Source organism: Equus asinus, chromosome 3 (assembly GCF_041296235.1).
Source record: "Equus asinus isolate D_3611 breed Donkey chromosome 3, EquAss-T2T_v2, whole genome shotgun sequence".
Classification (NCBI taxonomy): domain Eukaryota; kingdom Metazoa; phylum Chordata; class Mammalia; order Perissodactyla; family Equidae; genus Equus; species Equus asinus.
Genome location: NC_091792.1, coordinates 19,994,385 through 20,015,000, shown reverse-complemented (window position 1 = coordinate 20,015,000; position 20,616 = coordinate 19,994,385). Strand labels below are relative to the sequence as shown.

At 34.5% G+C, this 20,616-nt stretch overlaps 1 protein-coding gene across 17 annotated transcripts in view; it reads right to left on the bottom strand.

The window, feature by feature from the left end:
- Positions 1 to 20,616, bottom strand: part of LARP1B (La ribonucleoprotein 1B) — a 133,880-nt gene that overhangs the window by 53,719 nt on the left and 59,545 nt on the right. For 10 of the 17 annotated variants that reach the window (XM_044767250.2, XM_044767249.2, XM_014839186.3 and 7 more), the window contains one exon: positions 1,974 to 2,097. The exons of the other annotated variants lie outside the window; for them this stretch is intronic. In XM_044767250.2, the coding sequence (XP_044623185.2) occupies positions 1,974 to 2,097 (124 nt within the window). The remainder of the gene's footprint in view (positions 1 to 1,973; positions 2,098 to 20,616) is intronic. 17 annotated transcript variants of the gene reach the window in all.

Genomic DNA, 20,616 nt, shown 5'->3' with positions numbered 1-20,616 from the left:
TGTCACAGAACAAAGCAATGAAAGGTGGATTTGGAGATAAAAGTCAATAAAATGATAACTGGCACAAGTATCAACAAGAATAATAACTAAAACAGAATGAAATCCATTTAATGTATTTGTGAGATAATGATAATTTAAACACAAACAAGAAAACCACACCTCGTTGGTCACCAATGAAGGATGTTAGGGAACCAGCTCATTACTTTGAAAACTGGTAAACAAAGGAAAAAAATTGAGCATTTATTCCCTCTCCTATAAGAACTCTATCTCAAGGTAAACAAATAGTCAATTAAGGCAAATTCTCTTTATGGAGGTATTCTATTGATTAAACTAAAAGGCAATAATAAAAATAGAACTATCACCATTTTGCAACCCCTAGTGAAATAAAAGCTCCAAGCAATTATTACCAATGGCAACTAACACCACAAAAAGAGAGACAATAGAGCATTACACGCCTCCTGGTAGAAGTATTCAATACTACATATGACATATTCTTGTAAAAATTTGACCTCTATCTGATCAAGCCTCTGTATCAAAATAACGGTTATAAGAAAACTCAGGATCAGAAAACAGATTGAATGAAACCATTGGGATGAAATCAGCAAAATTCAGAACGTGAGAAATTCTACAAGACAAACAACCCAGTTCCTTCAACAATAAACTGCAAGAGAAAAAAATAGTATGAACCTACAAAGAGACATATCAACCTATTATAATGTTTGGAACTTACATGAATCCTGATATTTTTTTTTTAAGTAATGAATGAGGAAATTTGAACACTAACTAGATATTTGATATTAAAGAATTACTGTTCATTTTAGATGTGACAATGGTACTCTGTTATTTATGTGTTAAAAGAGGTAATCCGCATCTATTTAAAGACATATACAAAAATAATTATTGACAGGGTCAGCCCAGTGGTGCAGCGGTTAAGTTCGCTTGTTCCGCTTCGGTGGCCAGGGGTTCGCTGGTTTGGATGTGGGGTGCAGACATGGCACTGCTTGGCAAGCCATGCTGTAGTAGGCATCCCACATATAAAGTAGAGGAAGATGAGTGTGGATGTTAGCTCTGGGCCAGTCTTCCTCAGCAAAAAAGAGGAGGATTGGCAGGAGATGTTAGCTCAGGGCTAATCTTCCTCAAAAAAATAAATTAAATTAAAAATTAAAAAAAATATATTTAGGGATGAAAAAATATAAATAACATGATTGGGAGTTTGCTTCAAAATAATCCAGTGGGATGTAAAGAGAATGAGTGGAGTGGATATGAAAAACAAAATTGGCTATCAGATGATTAAGTAGCTAATGGGTAGTAATGGGTACATGGGGGTTTCATTATACAATTTGTTCTATTTTTGTATGTTTGAAGTTTTCCAAATTAAAAGTTTTTCTTTAACCTGCCTTCAGGAAAGACTATTACAAAATCAGTTACACTTGCCTGAAAATATCAGATTCAATTTAGGAATCTCCCAAATGTACTTACATTTTCATACAAAGCTAAGGCCTTAAAAGAATGATGCTAGTGGTGTATTTTAAGGCATCAGCAAGTCAGTAAAAAATTTTCTTCATTTTGAGAAGAGAAACACTCCCGGTAATTTCAAAATCAAATGAGACACATAAAGAACCAACCAATTCTGCCTACTTTTAAGTAAGTGTCCAGGTTTGAGCATGATCTGGTGTTTTAATAGACGACTCCTAGGTCACCTCTGTGATTACCTGCCTATTCACCAAGAGTAGGGTGGGATTCAAAAGTTGTCCATATACTGCAAGGCTGTCCTACCAAATTTACAATCTATTTTTAAGTCTCAAAAATGTTTTGAAGTTCACCAAAGGATAAGTAAAAGTTGACTTTTAAAATTCTAGTCTTTTACCAGATACCTAAATGTTTCCCACAAATAAAAAAGGAGCAAACTTTAAAAACAATTTAGAACTGCTTCAATACTATTCAGACACTTACACAAAAGCAGATTTACATACCTTGCCTGGACTGTGAAGGTGCTACAGGAACTTCTCGGTTTGGCTCAAAAGGAAGTTCAGGTGTTAGGTTTTCAAACTGCTCTTTACTAATGAGATTTAGCTTCTTAAAGTTCTCAACTTCTTGCTGAAGTAGAATGGAGGAATCTAATTACTAAACTGGCTAATAGAGCAACCAACAGACAATAATTGATACCAACCTCAAAAAATGAGTCTTTAAAACAAGGGTTAATTGCAACAGAATGAAAAAGATGTTCTAATAAAAAATCTAGTATTATACTTAATAACAATATTCAGGGTCTAAAAGAGGCACAGAGAACCCTGAAATATTATGAATATTTTATAAATAAAATACATTATAAGAGCATACATTCTAATCATTAATTATTTGTTGAGCATTTATACACAAGGTCACTAGGCTAGGGTATTACAGTTACAGAGTAATCTAATACATGTCCTCTACCCTTAAGGAATTTACAAGTTAGATGTAAAGAAAGAAATGTAGATATAAAAACTAATAATACTATATGAAAAGTGATAATATTTGGTGTAAGAATTGAGATCATCAGGGAGGCATTACAGAAGAGGCAGGACGAAAGCAGCTCTTGAAGGACAATTTAGAGCAGGGAAAAGCATTCTAAATTAGGTAATGTCAGCAAAGATGAGAAGCTTGGGATAAGCAATCATTTATTAGGAAATAATTCCATAAATGAGAAAATTTGTGTAGAACTAGTAGCAAAAAGGACAGATAAAGAAGTTAGAGAAAACTACTAAAAGACCTTTAATACTGGACCAAAAAGTTTTCACTTCATTTTATGCAAAGGGAAATGCGATGAAAAATACATCTAGATGGGCTTGGAGGTTCATTTCCAAAGCCCTTTTATAAGCTTAGCAGCAAGGAGGCTCAACAGGTCTGAGTTGCTGGCTTAAAGGAATAACAGGCCCATCCCTGCCCCTGGGGCTTCAGAAGCTTCCCCTTTCTAACTATTGTTACAGTCACTTAAGGTTCCCTGCCCTGACCTACAATAATATGTACAGCATTACAGAGGTGGAGGCCACTCTCTGCTGGAAGGTCATTTGGCCATGGTGCAGGAAGACCATCTATGCCTAACCTAAGCTGTGGGATAAAAAAAGAGTTTGAGGGACTGCTTGCACGCTATTACTTCTTTCTAGTTTTCCTCAATAAACCCTATATCACATCTATACCACTCAAGTGCTAATGGGTCCACGAGGCTTTACAGAGCAACATCCAAAGAGGGTTTAAGCAGGTAAAAAACATAACAAAACTACTTGTCAGATGAACCAAATTAAATATCATCACAAAATAGTTGTAGTACCTTCCTCTTAATAGCTAACCAATCTTTTCCTTCTTGTCTTCAAACATGAATAGTTACTCATCAGCTCACACCATTTACTAGATCCTGTTAGCCTATTAAACTAGGATCTAGCTTCTTCTCACGAAAATGTCTTAAATTATTATTTCAGCTCTTACTCCTACATCAAAATTTTTTTCTCAAGTCTTCAATAAGGCCTTCAAACTAATTCAGTCATTATTCCTCACTGTCCTTATCTTGCTACAGAGCTTGCTATTAGCAACTCCCACCTCAATAAACACTACATGCTTATCATATGCCAGGGATGAAAAAAACAGTTCTACCCTGATGGGAACACAAACAGTATGTTTCTGTTTTGTTTTTAGCTTTTAAAACTAATTCATTAAGATATAACACACACATATATACATATACATACACACACTAGAGAAGTGCATAAATCATAAGTATACAGCTCAATGAGTACTGCAAAGTAAACAGACCTGTGTAACCATCATTCAGGTAAAGATAATATTACTAGTACCTTTCACACCCCTTCTCATCACTCTCTATCCCTAAAGATAACTGACAAGAGATCTTCACATATTGAGGTATATGGGGTAAGAATTCGGGTACAAAACTGACTCGGCTTGAACTAAAGAAGCCTGATTTATAGCCTATCAAACACAGATTGTGCATCTGCCTTAACCATTACAGTGAAGAATGCACTGTCTTAAAATAAGAACGCATACTTACCCCCCTACGCCCTATCCTTAACGCCTGTATTAGTCCCTTTCCCAACGTCAGGGTCATGTTCACCTGCTAATTCGCAACTGAATACCTCTCTGAAACTTTGATGAATGTGTATCCTGGGTGTGTTTAATGTATATTCTCTGTTCTAAAAAGGTCTAAGACTGTACTGAAAACCATGCTTCTCCAGAATGCTTTTTTCCTTTTCGAAAAGGCCTTCCTGGATTATAATCCTCACTCTGGACCAAGTAAAACTCACCCATCTCTCTTATCTATAAAATGGTTATTGGCTATTTCGTGTCAACATAACCAATATGCTGACTTCAATACTATAGATTCATTTTACCTGTTTTAAACATTTATAAAAATGGAATCATAATGTATGGCTTTTTATGCAAATTATGTTTATGAGATTCATCTATAGTTTGTGGTTCTATAGCAGAGGTCAGTAAATCACAGCCCCCAAAGGTCAGTTTGTTTTTGTAAATAGTTTTATTAGAACACAACTACACCCATTTGTTTACATATTGCATATGGCTGCTTCATTGCTACAACAGTAGAGTTGAGTAGTTGCCACAATGGATGACACACCAAGCCTAAAATATTTACCATGTACTCTTTACAGAAAAAGTCTGCCCATCCCTGCTTTATGATATTCTATTGTATGATAACACCATAAATTTTGAAAATCCATTCCATTGTTGATGAGCATTTGGGTTCTTTCCAAACTACAGCTATTACAAATAAGGTTGCTATAAATGTTTTTACAAAACACTTCTTTTGGTGAACAGACACACATTTTATTATTTACTAGGAGTGGAACTGCTGATTCAGGTGGCAGGCTTCAACTCAACTGGAGTAGAAAATGCCAAATAGTTTTTCATAGTGGTTGTACCTTTACACATTCCCATTAGCAGTATAGTAAAGCTTCTATTGCTCTACATCCTTATCGACACTTGGTATTGTCAGTTTTTAAAAACTCAGCCATTCTGAAAAGGACCAAACTATGGATATAGACCACTTGGATGGGCCTCAAGGACATTATGATAAAAAAAAAAAAAACCCAAAAGGTCACATTCTGCATATGTTTCAATTTATATGACATTCTCAAAATGAAAAAATTATAGAGATGAAGAACAGCTTCATGGTTACCAGTGGTTAGGAATAGTGGAGTGAAGGCAGATGAGAATGAGTCTAATAGCACAAGGGAGATCTTTGTGATGATAAAATACTTCAGTGTCTTGACTGTGATGGCAGTTACATGAATCTACATGCGATAAAATGACATGGAACCATACACACACATGTGATAAGAAATGTCAATTTCCTGGTTTTGATATTGTGCTTTAGTTACATAAGATATAACCTTTGGAGGGAACTGAGTAAAGGGTACACTGGACTGCTCTGTACTATTTTTCCAACTTCCTGTAAATCTATAATTATCTCAAAATAAAAATTAAAAAATTTTAAAAAATTTAAAAAATTTTAAATATGTAGCCATTCCGGTAGATGTATTTGTTATCTCATCGTGGTTTTAATTTGTATCTCTCCGATTATTAATAATGATGAAAACTTTTAATATATTTTATTTGCATAGCTTCTTTTGTGAGGTGACTATTCAATTCTATTGCTCATTTTTCTAGAGTTGTCTTTCTCTTACTGATTTGTAAGAGTTCTTTATAAAATGTTGTAAATGTCTTCCACTCTGTAACATGCATTTTCACTCTCTTATGGTGTCTTTTGGTGAAAGGAGGTTCTTCTTTTTAATGTGGTGCATTTTATCAATTATTTCCTTCACTGTGTTATTCCCTGTTTAATAAATCTTTCCCTACTCAAAGATCATGAAGATAGTATCTTATCTTTCAGAAGTTTTATTATTTTGCCTTTCACATTTAGAACTACGATGCATCTAGAATTGATTTTTTGTGTGTATGATACGAGATAAGGGTCAATGTGCACTTGAAAAGGATATTCTGCAGATGTTGGATGCAGTATTTCACTTATGTCAATTAAGCTAAGTTTCTTAACTGTGTTGTTCAAATTTTCCACATCTTTACTTATTTTTCCACATCTTCTTGCTACATCATGCACCTTTCTTGATAAGAAGAGTGTATTAAAATCTCCGACTATGATTACAAATTTGTCTCTTTGCACTTGTGAATTTTTGTATAATGTATTTTGAGGTTATGTTATTAGGTGCATACAGATTAAGAACTATTATATTTTCTGGGGCAACTAAACCTTTTATGATTATAAAATGTCCCTTTTTACCTTGAATAATTCTTTTTGCCTTAAAAATCAACTCTATCAATAGAGTTACACCAGCTTTGTTGTTTAGCATCAATATTTATTTAAATCTATGCATGTATTTAAACTTTCCATTGCTCTTCATTCCTTTCTGTATCTTGAAGCTTCTTTCTGGAATCATTTTCCTCTGCCTAAAAAAATCCCTCTAGTATTTTCTTTAAAGTAGGTCTGTTGAAAATAAATTTTCTCAGTTTTCATGTGTCTGATATTGTTATTTCACCTTCATTTTTAAACATTTTCATTGAGATATAACTTACATACCATAAAATTTATCTATTTTAAGTGTACAAGTCAATTATTGTTTACCTTTATTCTTGAACACTAGTTCCTTTTCAGTACTGTGAGCATATCTTCCCATTGTCTCCTGGCTTCCATCATTTCTGCTGAGAAGTTAGCTGTAAGTCTTAATATTGACACTTTTAACCTGTCCTTTTTCTCTGGATTTTGTAATTTGTTTTCAGCAGTTTTACCATGAAGGCCTTGATGTGGTTTTCTTTGTGTTTATATTTCCTGAAGTTCTTGAACTTCTTGAATTTTTCCTTTACTATCTTTCATCGGTTTTGGGAAAGTGTCAGTCATAATCTCTTCACATATTACTTCTGCCTTATTCTCTTACTCCTCTCTCTTCTGAGAAGCCAATCAAATGTATTTTAGACCTTTTGACTGTATCTCCTAGGTGTCTTACTCTTTTCTGTATTTTCCATCTTTTCTGCTCCATGCTTCACTCTGGACTTTTCTTTTCACCTATCTTCTAGTTTAGTAACTCTGTATTCAGCTGTACTTATCTACTGTTAAGCCAATCCATTGCACTCAGCTACTATATTTTTCATTTCTGGAATTTCCATTTGTTTCCTCTTTAAAGTTTCTAGTTCTCTGCTGAAATTCTCCATCTCATCTTTTTTTAAAATCATATTAACAACAGCTAATTTAAAGTCTGTTTGATAACTCTATTATCTGGATCTCTATGGGTCTATTTTCTGCTGTTTCTTTTGTTTTTTTCTATCATATCGTCTTGTCTTCTTGTATGTCATTATTTTTTGAGGGCCAAACATTATTATTGAGAATTTGAGGCCTAGGATGACATCTTCCTCAAGAAAGGATTTGTGTTTGCTTCAGTCAAGTGGCCAGAGGCATCAGCATGTGATCCAACAAGGGATTAAAAGGATTAGAAGCTAACTCTACCGAAAGCAGATCTTTTTCAGGTCATGCTCATTTCTAGGACGTAGCCTTTAAGAGTTCCCAAAGCCCATAAGATCTACTAGAGGTTCCCCTCTGGTTTCTGAATTCCACTTTCTGTCAACTTAGTCCCACAAATTTTTTAAAAATCTCTTTTAAGCTTCTCAGTTGCTTCTTCTGGAACTGACAGATGCATCTAAGGGAAATGCAGAACCTAATGCCAGTCTTACTTCTTTAGATTTCCTTCTTCCAGATTTTGACCACATGATTCTTTACTGTCTTGTTGGCTTTACTGTGCCTTCATGCATTTCTTTTGTAACCTACTTTTCAAGTTCTTCTCAGCAAGAAGACTGATATGAATTACCTAGTCTACCACAACTGAATGCAGAACCAAAGTCTAATCTTTGGGTTTTTTAGACCTTAAGTTTATACCTTGCATTGCTCAAAAGGGACCAAGGAGATTTAATAATCTAGTGGATAAGAAAAACTTGTAAACAAATTAATTACCTTTCAGTATAAAAGTTAAAAATGGACACATACGAAGTACAAAGGTAGAACAGAACAGTGATTTTTCTGGGGTAGATGACAATAAAAGCTACAAAGATGTATTTCCTGAGGGAGTAATATCTGAACTGGGTTTTGCAAGCTAAAGATTGAAAAGGAGTTTGAAAAGTAACAATGTGAAAGATATTGCAGGCAGAGAAAACAACACATGCAACTTGGTATTTAGGGAGCATGAATTTTAAAACTGAAAACAGTAGTACAATGAAGATAGACATGTAAGACCAAACCATGAATTCTTGTTTGCAAGGAATTTGAATTTTATCTTGAGGGGAATAAAGAAGCACTGAATATCATTAAGAAAAATAGGAAAATGGTCAGATCTCTATTTTAGAAGTTTTCGAGATTTACATTCTTTTCCTTGAAATCACTTACTTTGAAAATAATGTAAGCCTGAAACGGTCTGTAGCCATCATTGCCACCACACAGAGAAAGCCTGACTAATAATGAAACTAACACAGAGGAAAGCAGACCAAAGAAAGGGGTTGAGAAATACAAAATCATCCTTTGAAGTCTTAGATAAACATAGAATTCTTAGATAAAGATAGGAAAGGATGGCTAGGACCTCATGACAAACTGCAAGTTGGAAATTCTAAGTTGATGAGAATCCTAGGGCATCTAACCAAAATAAAAAATATAGGACACAGGCTTTAGGCGGTCCTTTAATTTTTTTTAATGCAGACAGAATATAAATGAGATGCCTGTGGAGCATGAGACAGACAGCTGGAGAATCTAATAGGCTACTGCTTATAAAATTCTAGAGCCTCACACTAGGAAGTCATTAGCACATAGTTAATGATTAAAAATGTGGGAGTAGATTCTCTCACTTGTAGACGAGACAAAGTAGTAAGTAAGCAGTCAAGGACAGAACCAGGGAGGACCACATTTAAAAAGAAAGCAGAAATTTTACACTTAAAAATGGTATATTTTATGTATATATATTTTACCACAATAAAATAAATAGACAACCCACCCCTCGCCCCAAAAAAGGCAAGCAGACCACCTTGTTGTGTCATAAAGTATGAAAACTGCTACCAGATGGGGATATATTAGTTGTTCACATAAGCCATCTTGAGAGAGCTCTAACCCAACCAGATTTGAGACATTTTGAACATCAAAATGAATAATTACAGGAATGGAAAGGAATCCATTCCGGAGTCCATACTGACACACACACACAAAAAAAAAAGGAGAGAAGAAGGAAGTCAAAATATAAAAATAAAAAATGGAGTGGAGAGGAAAAGTTCTATTTAAAGAAGAATGCTAACTAATTGACACAGAGGGAATAAAATAAATAAAAAATTACCATCTTATAATCACCATAGTAATAATTGATTCAGGCAAAAATCATCAATGGAGGCTAAAACATTGAGTGAAGAAAATTGGGGAATACAGTTTCAAAGTATCACTGCAGAGATCACTTGTTAATTACAAATGGAAAAAAGTACCTTTACAATGAAGAAATACAGATACGGTGGACACCATGGATACCATGATAACCAAATGATCAGTTCTGGAACTGACACCATTATGTCTTCTGAGGTGATGTGCTGAAGAGGGCACAATATGACCTGTAATATTCCTGCTAAAAACATTTACCCTGAAACTCATCATGTGGAAATACCAAGCAAGCCTAACTGAGGGACATTTTACAAAATTACTGGCCTTGACTCTTCAAAAATGTCAATGTCAAGAAAAGCAAAAAAATAAATAAGCAAATACAAGGCTGAGGAACCATTCTAAATGAAAGAACATTAAAAGTATATAACTCTAAAAGCAATGTGTGATTCTTGGTAGGAGATAGCATCAAAACATAAAATAAAATAAAAAGATGTTATAAGGGACATTATTAAGACACTTGGAGAAATCTAAATATGGGCTGTATATTCAATATTAGCATTCTATCAATGCTAAACTTCCTATGTTTGATAGTGATGGCTATTTAGGAGGATGTACTTGTTTTTAGGAGATACAGGCTGATGTATTTAGGGACAAAGTGGCATAATGTCTACAACTAACTTTCAAATGGTTTAGGAAAAATGCACATACATACTATGTACGTCTATATATGTATCACATATAGAGAGAAAAAAGCAAATGTGGTAAGATAACTATTGAATCTAAGTGAAGGGTATACTGGTGTCCATTACATTGTTTTTGCAACTTTTCTGAAAGTGTGAGATACCTCAAAACTCAGATTTAGGAATAAACTATAGATGTATATTACTGATATGGAAACATGTTTATAATATATAGAAAAAATTAATACACTTTAATAATGCCTTTCGAAAGTTTACATTTATCTGAAATTCACGTTGGTAAGAATGGGAGAGGAAGTTGAAGCAACAAGTGTTCCCCTCAGCCAAGTTTCCTGACAGAACCCTTGGCCCTTCAACTTTCTCATCTCCTATTCATGCCAATGTGAACTGCAGTCTGAATGGTAGGTACAAGGGTATGAACAGTTAGGGAAAGATTTTTTATTTTTTAGGAAGATTAGCCCTGAGCTAACTGCTGCCAATCCTCCTCTTTTTGCTGAGGAAGACTGGCCCTGAGCTAACATCCATGCCCATCTTCCTCTACTTTATACGTGGGACGCCTACCACAGCATGGCTTTTGCCAAGTGGTGCCATGTCTGCATCCGGGATCCAAACCGGCGAACCCTGGGCCGCCAAGAAGCAGAACATGTGAACGTAACCGCTGTGCCACCAGGCCGGCCCTGGGAAACATTTTTTTCTTAAGGGTGAATATAACCCTAGAAAAAGTAAGAAACCAGTAAAGAGAAAAATTAAAGATAGAGTTGAGACAGAAAATGTCCCTTTATGGATCATGATCTCAGAAATCATTTATTTTCTTGGTTTCTTCAAGTGAAAAAATATATAATTACACCTATTTTTTTCTTCTAATAACCCTAGTGGACATTTCTGTCACTTTTGTTCTCTTTCCTCTGTTCTTCAATACCTTTAAAGTTCAATCATTTTTGCAGTTTTAATTTTCCTTCTATACTAAACACTCTAAAATCTATATTTCCGGCTTTCTTATCATCTCTAGGATATAGAAAGAGGATAACAAACATTTTACATGAATAGACACCATGACATCAACTCAACATTTCCAAACCTGATCTCAATATCATTCCCTCCCAGTTTTCCCTTGTTAATGTTCTTATTTCTATCACACTGGTACTAATTAATTGTTTCGTTAAAATCTCTTACCAAGTTTGGCACTTCATTCTCACAAAATCTTAAACATAATCAGTTGTTAATAAATGTTTGTTGAAAAAAATAAATGCTATCCCTTTGGTTCAGCATTGGATTTCACCCTTGGATAATAATAAATGAGTTTTTAAATCAACTTCTGACCTAAGCTAATGCCTCTATTAGATCAAACCTTATTAAACCATTTTGATCATGTCATTTTTCTTTATAAGAACTGCAATTGGTACTTACTCTAAATTCCTAAATAGCTTTCAAGACACTTCACAGTCTGGTCCCATGCCACCTACCTGAACAATCTTCAATTTCAGTAGAGTACCATAGTGCTAACATTTAACTTACAGAAATTTGATTATACTCGTTCAGCAACAACAATAACTTTTTTTAAGGTGCCAGCAATGCAGCTGCCATTCTACTCAATAAACATATGCACTGACATAATTAAACCCTAAAATGTTAACTCACGTAAAGAAAAACCCAACAAAAGGATATACACATTTTAATAACATCCTGACCAATTAAAAGTAAAGTGTCCAAACAAATACAGTTTCACCATATCCTCAAGTACCTAATTTTATAACTAAGGGCTTTCATGTTTTAACAAAAAAAGTTTAGGGGCTGGCCTGGTGGCACTGTGGTTAAGTTTATGCGCTCCACTTTAGCAGCCTGGGGTTTGCAGGTTCAGATCCTGGGCGTGGACCCAGTACCACTTGTCAGGCCATGCTGTGGCGGCATCCCACATAAACTAGGGGAAGACTGGCACAGATGTTAGCTCAGTGACAATCTTCCTCAAGCAAAAAGAGGAAGATTGGCAACAGATGTTAGCTCGGGGCCAATCTTCCTCTCACACACACACAAAAAGTTGAGAAACACAGACTAAAAATTGAATTATTTTAAAAATCAGCCTCTAAGGAGAAAGATGACCATGAACAGGAAGAGCCACCAAGTTAAATCTTCATAAATTTGCTCAAGTGCTTCAAACAGTGAAACACTTGAATATTTTATAAATATGATCCCGCTTCATTACTATACACATGATAAATTTACATATGTATATTACGATGTGGAGTTGTGCTTAAAACCACATATGTATTTTATGGATGATTTAAAGGAGTTTTAAGAATATTTTGGCTGTAATCTTCAACTTAAAAGGACTCTATAACCAATTCCCAAAAAATATTTAACTCCACTGTTTTAGAGAATTCACATACTTAGGTCTTATTAGACCAATCAACGTTGAGCAACTTTCTTTGCTCAAGAGACAATATTAAAAAATTTGCAAACTGTGTATTTTTCATAAATTATATCTTTATCAGGATATTAATAAGTATATCTGTTATACTTACCTGTAATTCCATCAATGAAGGAGTAGGTCAGAATTTTAGAAACTACAATGCATACATTACATTGTAATAGCTAACTGTAATAGTATCTTTGAAGGAGATACTTTAGAAACTGATTTGGTTTTCATTTATTGATTTATAAATAGCTTTAATATTGAATTCTTGGTCACTCTGCAATTCACTTTGATTTTCATCAGTCACTGTTCTTAGCAATAATTACAAGGCTTTAAGATTTATTTAAGAGCTAATCTACCTACAAATAGCACCAGAGGCTACTCTCTGTACTCATCTCTCTTTTCTCCATTTTCCCCCTTCATAAATCAAGTCAACTGGCTACCTCCCCTAGCTGGACTATCTATTCCCTGTTTTGATTCTGTATATCTTTCCAAATATTGCCTAAAAACCAAGGCAAAGCTCTTGCTTGTATCAAGAAGTAAAAATTTTGATAAAAGTTATAAGCAGGCAAATTTTTCACCGATTGTCTTAGCAGTGGTAAAACGGGAGAAACCCCTGCCACAGAAACCTAAGAACAGAGAAAGAAAGGAGTCAGCTGTTTAGGGCTGACTAGTCCACATCTTAACTAAATATACAAAAAGGTTCCCAGTCCCAGCTCAAAAGACAGGGGAAACATAAAGGACCTTGGGCCTGTAAACACCACGGGAGAAGGGACTTTTTGTTTATTTTCCTCAACACTGTACATATGTGCCTATCACTATGCGAGGCATCTTACAGGTACTCAAAGACACACGACAGTGGCACACGACTGTTATCTGTTAAATGAATGTATAAATGAAAAGATGAATGAATAAACAAACAGGATAGAAACTGAAGTCAAGAAGAATGTGTTCCAATGGAAGTTATTTTCTGTGCCCTTATTTTTTTATTCACGAGTATTGAGCAAAACAGTTGTTCCTAGGTTGAGCCTTTTGCTATCTATGATATGGAATATTCATTATTTAGGGCCTAGTTCTCCAGGATACCTTTCTTGATTATGCCAACTTAAAACTCTCAAAATTCTCCTTTCATCCAGCTATTTTTAAATAATTTTGTTTTATTGTGAAATATCCTATAAAAAACATATATGTACAGTATAAAAATTAATACACCACCTGTTACCACCATCTCGGTTAAGAGAACATTGCCAATCCCTTGAAGCCCCTTATTTGCACCTGTCCAGTCACATTATCCTTCTTCTCTCCAGAGGTACATTATACTAACTTCAGTGAACATCACTTCCTAACCATTCTTTTGTTAGCTACCTTTGAAAGTATCCCTAAGCAATATATTTCATTTCCCTTGTTTCTGAACTCTATATAAATAAAATTATACTGCATATATTCCATGACTAACATTCAGCAAGTTTTTTTGTTTAACTTTTTATTTTGGAATTTTTCCAACATATGCAAAAATAGAATAGTATACTGAAGCCCTAAATATCGATCACCTCGTTTCAACAATTACCATCATTTTACCATTTTCTTCTTTGATCTACATTAGCTTTGTTTTAAAAATAATCCCCATTTCTATATCTACCACGAATTTATTTCACTGCTAAATACCATTCCATTGTATAAAAATACACAAGTTACTTATCCATTATACTGTTTTGGACATGATATGAGGCTATGATTCTATAATAATTTGAATATATGTTTCATAGTGCATATATTCAAAAATTCCTCTAGGAAGAATACACACACAAATATACATACATATGCATACACACACATACCTAGGAATGAAACTGATGCTTGTTAGGTTTGTGTGTGTATACATATACATGTAGAAATGGAACTGATGCTTCCTAGGACGCATAATTCGTCCACTTTAATAAGAAACATTAAACTGTTTCAGAGATGGTTTTAACAATTTAATCTACCATCAACAGTGGCATGTGAGTTCCTGTTGTACCATTCTTTACAAAGACTTAATATGGTCAGACTTTTTAATTTTATGATATAATAGTTATGATCTGCTTCTGGAAATGATGGAGTAACTGATATCAGCTTACACCTCCCAATGAAAATAACCACAAACTGATATAAAGTAACTATTTTTAACATTGGACAACTAGCAATGTAAGACCACAATCTCCGAGAGAAGAAAAATTCACAAGGTGTACTCCACAATCACCCCAGCTCTTTTTCTGGGTACAATTTCCCAACCATGGTACAGCAAGCTTCAGTCCAAGCAAAGCACGGCTGTCCTACTGAGCTAAGAAGGTAGTGCTTAGTGTTTAGGGAAGCTGAAGCAGTGGAATCTGTGGAACAGAGCACTGAAGAAGAGGCAGCTATGCAGGGTTGGAGCAGGCAATAAGTTTGAGTAAGAGTCAGACCCCTGTGAGTCCTTGGCTAATGGCTGAGCTACATACATGGAGGACAAGACTCCCTGAAACATATGCAAAACCAGCTGCTATGGGGATGAGCTGAACTGATATACTAAAGGTCTAAAAGTGTTGGGAGACGGCGAGCATAGAAACACACCTGAGAACGGAGACCCCTTGTTAACCACTCGTTAACGTCCAGGGCATCCAGGTGAGCTAAATTTTAAAAATCAGGCCATGCTAAAGAATAAGGCCCATACCATATGGTAAGAGCTACTCTAGATTCCTTACCAGAGCCTAACACAAAAGCTGACAAGATGTTGAGGGGAGACTGAGTTTAGAGGTTAAGTTCTGTCAAGTTAGAGAGGTTTTCCACAGATCTGACCTAACAAAGAGTACAAAAAACCCAAGTCCACATAATTCCAAGTTGGCCAGCCAACAGAACAAAACAATCAACATTCCTGAGAGGAAGCTGACATAATCTATAATCTATATCTCTACAATACCCAGTAAAAAAAAAAATTTAATTAATTATTAGATGTGAAAAGAAACAGGAAAATGTAACCCATAGTCAAGAAAAAAAGCAGTCAATAGAAACTGTATTCCAAATGTCTCAAATGCTGAATTTTAAGACAAGGACTTTAAAGAAACTATTATATATTTATGTTTGATGAACTAAAGGAAAAGATGGTCTTAAAGAGTAAACAGATAGGAAATTTCAGCAGAAAAAACTAAACCACAAAAAGTAGAAATTGTAGACCTGAAAAGTTTGTACTTGTACTTGGATGAGCTTAAAAATTGAGTGGAGACGGTACAAAAAGTTATTGAAATTGAAGACAGATTTTTAGACATGATCCAATCTATAGAACAGAGAGAAAAAAGATGTAATAAAACAGAAAGAACCTCAGGCATCTATGAAACTATCAAATGGTGTAACACACATGTAATTTAAATCCCAAAATTAAAAAATGAGTTAGAAAGAGTGGGAAGAAATAATAGTTGAATTTTTCCCAATTTTGAAGAAAAACATCAAATTATTGGTCCAAGAATTTCAGTTAACCCTAAATTGGATAAATTTAAAGAAAACCACATGAAACACATCATAGTAAAACTGCTGAATATAAATGTAAAGTGGAAATCTTCAAAGCAGCCGGGGGGGGTGGGGGGCACATTACATACAGGAGAACAATACAATAATGGTTGACTTCTCATTAGAAACAGTAAAGGCCAGAAGACAATGGAATATGATCTTTAAAATGCCAAAAAAAAGACCCATGTCAATCCAGATTCTATATCTAGTGAAGATATCATTCAAAGATTAGGATGAAATAGACTTTATCAGGTAAACAAAAGCCGAGATGACTTGTTGTCAGCAGAGCTGCACTACAAGAAATGATAAAAAAATGGTCTTCAGATTGAAAGGGAAATAATATCAGATACTTAAATTATAGAAAGGAATAAAAAGGGTAAATAGAAAAGACTACGTTTTTTTCTTTTCACAATTCCTTAAGATAACGCCTAGTTTAAAGAAAAATAACATTTTAAGATGAGATTTAGAATATACGTTAAAGGATATGACAACAATTGCACAAAGGACAAGAATAGCACAAAGGTAAAGGAATTATATTTTTGTATTTAGAAGTCATATATTTATAAGTCAAAAAGTATTAAATGTCAGGTGAGAAGTGAAAAGTATGAAGTGGTACAATAATGGCTCAAAATAGATTTTGAAAAGTTAAGTAGGCCTATTATTAGCCCTACAGTGACCACTAAAAAAAAAAAGGTTCAAAGAGGCATAACTAAGAAGCCAAAGGAGGAAATAAAATGGACTATCACAAAATGTTTGATTAACCCAAAGAGGTCACAAAAGGAGCAAAAAGGAAACGAAAACATTAAAACTTAAGACCCAATTACATAATGTCTAAAAGGAATCCACCTTTAAAACAAAGGCACGGGGGCTGGCCCCGTGGCCGAATGGTTAAGTTCTCACGCTCCACTGCGGCGGCCCAGAGTTCGGATCCTGGGTGCGGACATGGCACTGCTCATCAGGTCACGGTGAGGCATTGTCCCACATACCACAACTACAAGGACCCACAACTAAGATATACAACTATGTACGGGAGAGTTTGGGGAGATAAAGCAGAAAAAAAAGAAAAAAGAAAGATTGGCAACAGTTGTTAGCTCAGATGCCAATCTTTAAAAAAAAGGAAAAAATAAATAAATATTCAAAAAGAAAAAAAAAACAAAGGCACTAATAGGCTGAAAGCAAAAAGATGAAAGGAAGAAAGCTGGCAAAATCAGCTTCAAGACAGACCATTACAAGAGATAAAGAGGCACATTTTGGGGCCGGCCCCATGTTCCAGTGTTCAAGTTTGTGCACTCCACTTCGGTGGCCCAGGGTTTTGCCGGTTCGGATCCTGGGTGCAGACATGGCACTATTCATTAGGCCATGTTGAGGCAGCGTCCCACATGCCACAACTAGAAGGACCCACAACTAAAATATACAACTATATGCTGGGGGGATTAGGGGAGAAAAAGCAGAAAAAAAAAAGGTGCATTTCATAATGATAAGAGTTAACTCATCAAGAATACATAACTATATATAATGTGTGTATAAATATATAGCATCTCATAACAGATATATATACATCTAATGGAACTACAAAATTCATGAAGCAAAAATTGACAGCTCTAAAGGAAGAAATAAATTTCAACCATAGTTGAAGATTTTAATAGCCCTCTCTCAGTAATTCATACAAGAAACAGAAAAAAGTCTATAGCATATATAAAATTTGAACACTATTAAACAACCTGGTCTAATTGACATTTACAGAACATTTCACCTAACAACTGCAGATTACAAATTATTTCCAAGTGTGCATAAAAATCTTTCACTGAGACAGACCATATGCTGGGCCATAAAATAAATCTCAGTAAATTTCACAAGACTGAAATCTTAACAAAATATATTCTCTGATCTCAAAGGAATTAAACTAAGAGTTCATAAATGAAAGATATCTCAAAAATCCCCAACACTGAACTGTACCTTCAAAAATGGCTGATGGTCATGTGTATTTTACTACGATAAAAAAATTTTAATCCCCCAAATATTTGGAAATTTAAAAACATACTTCTAAATAATCAACGAGTCAAAGAAGAAATCACAAAGGAAATTATAAAGTATTTCAAACTGAATGATAAAAACATAGATCAAAATTTTCCAGATACAGCTAAAGCAATGCTTAGAAAGAAATTTATAGTTTTAAATGCCTGTAAAAGAAAAGAAAGTTTACTAATGAATATGTTTCTACCTTAGGAAGCTAGAAAACAAGAGCAAATTAAATCCAAAGTAAATAGAAGGAAGAAATAACAAAGAGCAGAAATCAACAATATAGAAAGGAAAACATTAAAAACATATAACTATAGGTGGCTGGCCCCGTGGCCGAGTGGTTAAGTTCATGCGCTCCACTGCAGGCGGCCCAGTGTTTCGTCGGCTCGAATCCTGGGTGCGGACATGGCACTGCTCATCAAGCCACGCTGAGGCGGCGTCCCACATGCAACAACTAGAAGGACGCACAACTAAGAATGTACAACTATATACCAGGGGGCTTTGGGGAGAAAAAGGAAAAAATAAAATCTTAAAAAAAAAAAAAACCATATAACTAGAGTATGAGTATGAAATACTTCTCACTGGTTTTAATTTACATCTTCCTGATTAATAAACAAGGCTAAGCTTTTCTCATTCATCTATTAGTCATTTAGATTTTCTCTTTTGCAAAACCCTGTCCAAATCTCCTGCACATTTTTAATGCAGCTTCCTGTTTTTGCCTACTGAGTCACAGGAATCCTTTACACAATCTGGATAATCATTTTTGGCCATGTATATTCTAAAATATATTTTCAAAATTTGTAAATTATCTTTCTACCTTCCATACAATATTCTTTAATGAATATAATTTTTAATGATATGAAATTCATCAATAACTTTGTATATTTATAGAAAAAAGCCTTCCCTACCCCCAGATTGTTGAGATATTTTCTTAGTAAAGTTTTACTGTTTTGCCTTTCACATTTAGGCTTCTAATCCACTTAGAATTGATGCAAACGTAGTTCAAAGCAGGGATCGAATTTCATTTCTTTCCCATAAAGTATCTTATTGACTCAGCACTATCATTAAGTAGTGCGTGTTTTTCTCCATTGCTCTGCAATATAGCCGCCTATGTTCTTGGTTCTCTACTCTCTCAGATTCTTTATACAGGTATTACCAACACCTCATTATTTTAATTATTATAGCTTTCTACAAAATCTTGATATCAGGTAGGGCAAGTCAATCTTGTGCTTTTTCTTTTAAAAGTGTCTTTGCTACTTTTAGCTTTTTGCACTTCCATATAAATTTTGGAATCAGCTCCTCCAATTGGAAAGGAGGGTTGGTGGCAGAGAGGAAAAAACTTTAGGGATTGCAATAAATTTATTGATCAAGATGTTGAGGACTGTCTTGCAACATATAAAGGTAGCATCTCTATTTAGATCTCTTAATATCTTTTTAATAAAGTTTATAATGTTCTCTACAAGGATCTTACACATTTTTTGTTATGAGTCCTAGTTACTTCATACTTCTTGATGCCATTATAAACAGCAGCCTTTTTAAAAGTTTTATTTTGTCGGTTTTTCAATCAATTTTTACATAATGATTTTTGTATCTAGCAACCTTGCTACAGCCTAATAATAGTTCTAATAATTTATTTTTAAATTTCTGGATTTTCCAAATGATTATTAACTTCATCTTATTCTCTAAATGAATGCTGTCAAATTTTTACCATTATATTTGATGTTAAATGCAGGTTTCTTTGCGGATATTTTTATTCAGGTTAAAGAAATTTACATCTATTCTGAGAATTCTCTTTTCTATGTCATAAGTATGTCTCAGCTTATCAAATGCTATTGCTACATCTCTTATTTTTCTCTTCTAATTTCTAAATGTGGGAAATTACTTTCCTAACATTAAATTAGCCTCACATTCCTGAAATAAACTAGATTTATTAAACACATACTTTATGAGTTCTAGAAAATTCTTGGCCCTATCTCTGCATATATTGCCTCTGCCTCATCCTTTCCCTGCTCGTTCTGGAAATCTAATTAGATCTGTATATTGGATCTTCTAACTCCACTTCCTGGAACTCTTTCATATTTTCTCCTTCACTCTGTGCTTTATTCTGGGCAATTTCTGCTGACCTCTCGTCCAATCTTCAGTGTCTCACCAGTGTCATCCCATCTGCTATTAAATCAACCACTGAATTCTTAATTTTAAATGTAGTTTCACCTATAGGAATTATTTTTTTTTCAAATCTGCTTTGTTAATTTTTCCCTTCACTTATTTTGAACCTCATCACTTATTAATTGAACCATGTAAACATTTACTTTATTCTATGGCTGCTATTCTGTGATTTGATAATTCCAACAACTGAAGTATCTGTGGGTCTCTTTCTGGTGTCATTTGAGCTGCAATAACGCACTTGGTATCTTACTTCCTTGTGTGCTTAGTCATTTTTTTCTCATAGCTACTTATTTTCCTTAGAAAATGTTTTATGGGAATCTTTTGAGGCTTGGAACAGAGTCAGTTGGGTGGGCAAACTACAATCAACGGGCCAAATCTGGCCCATG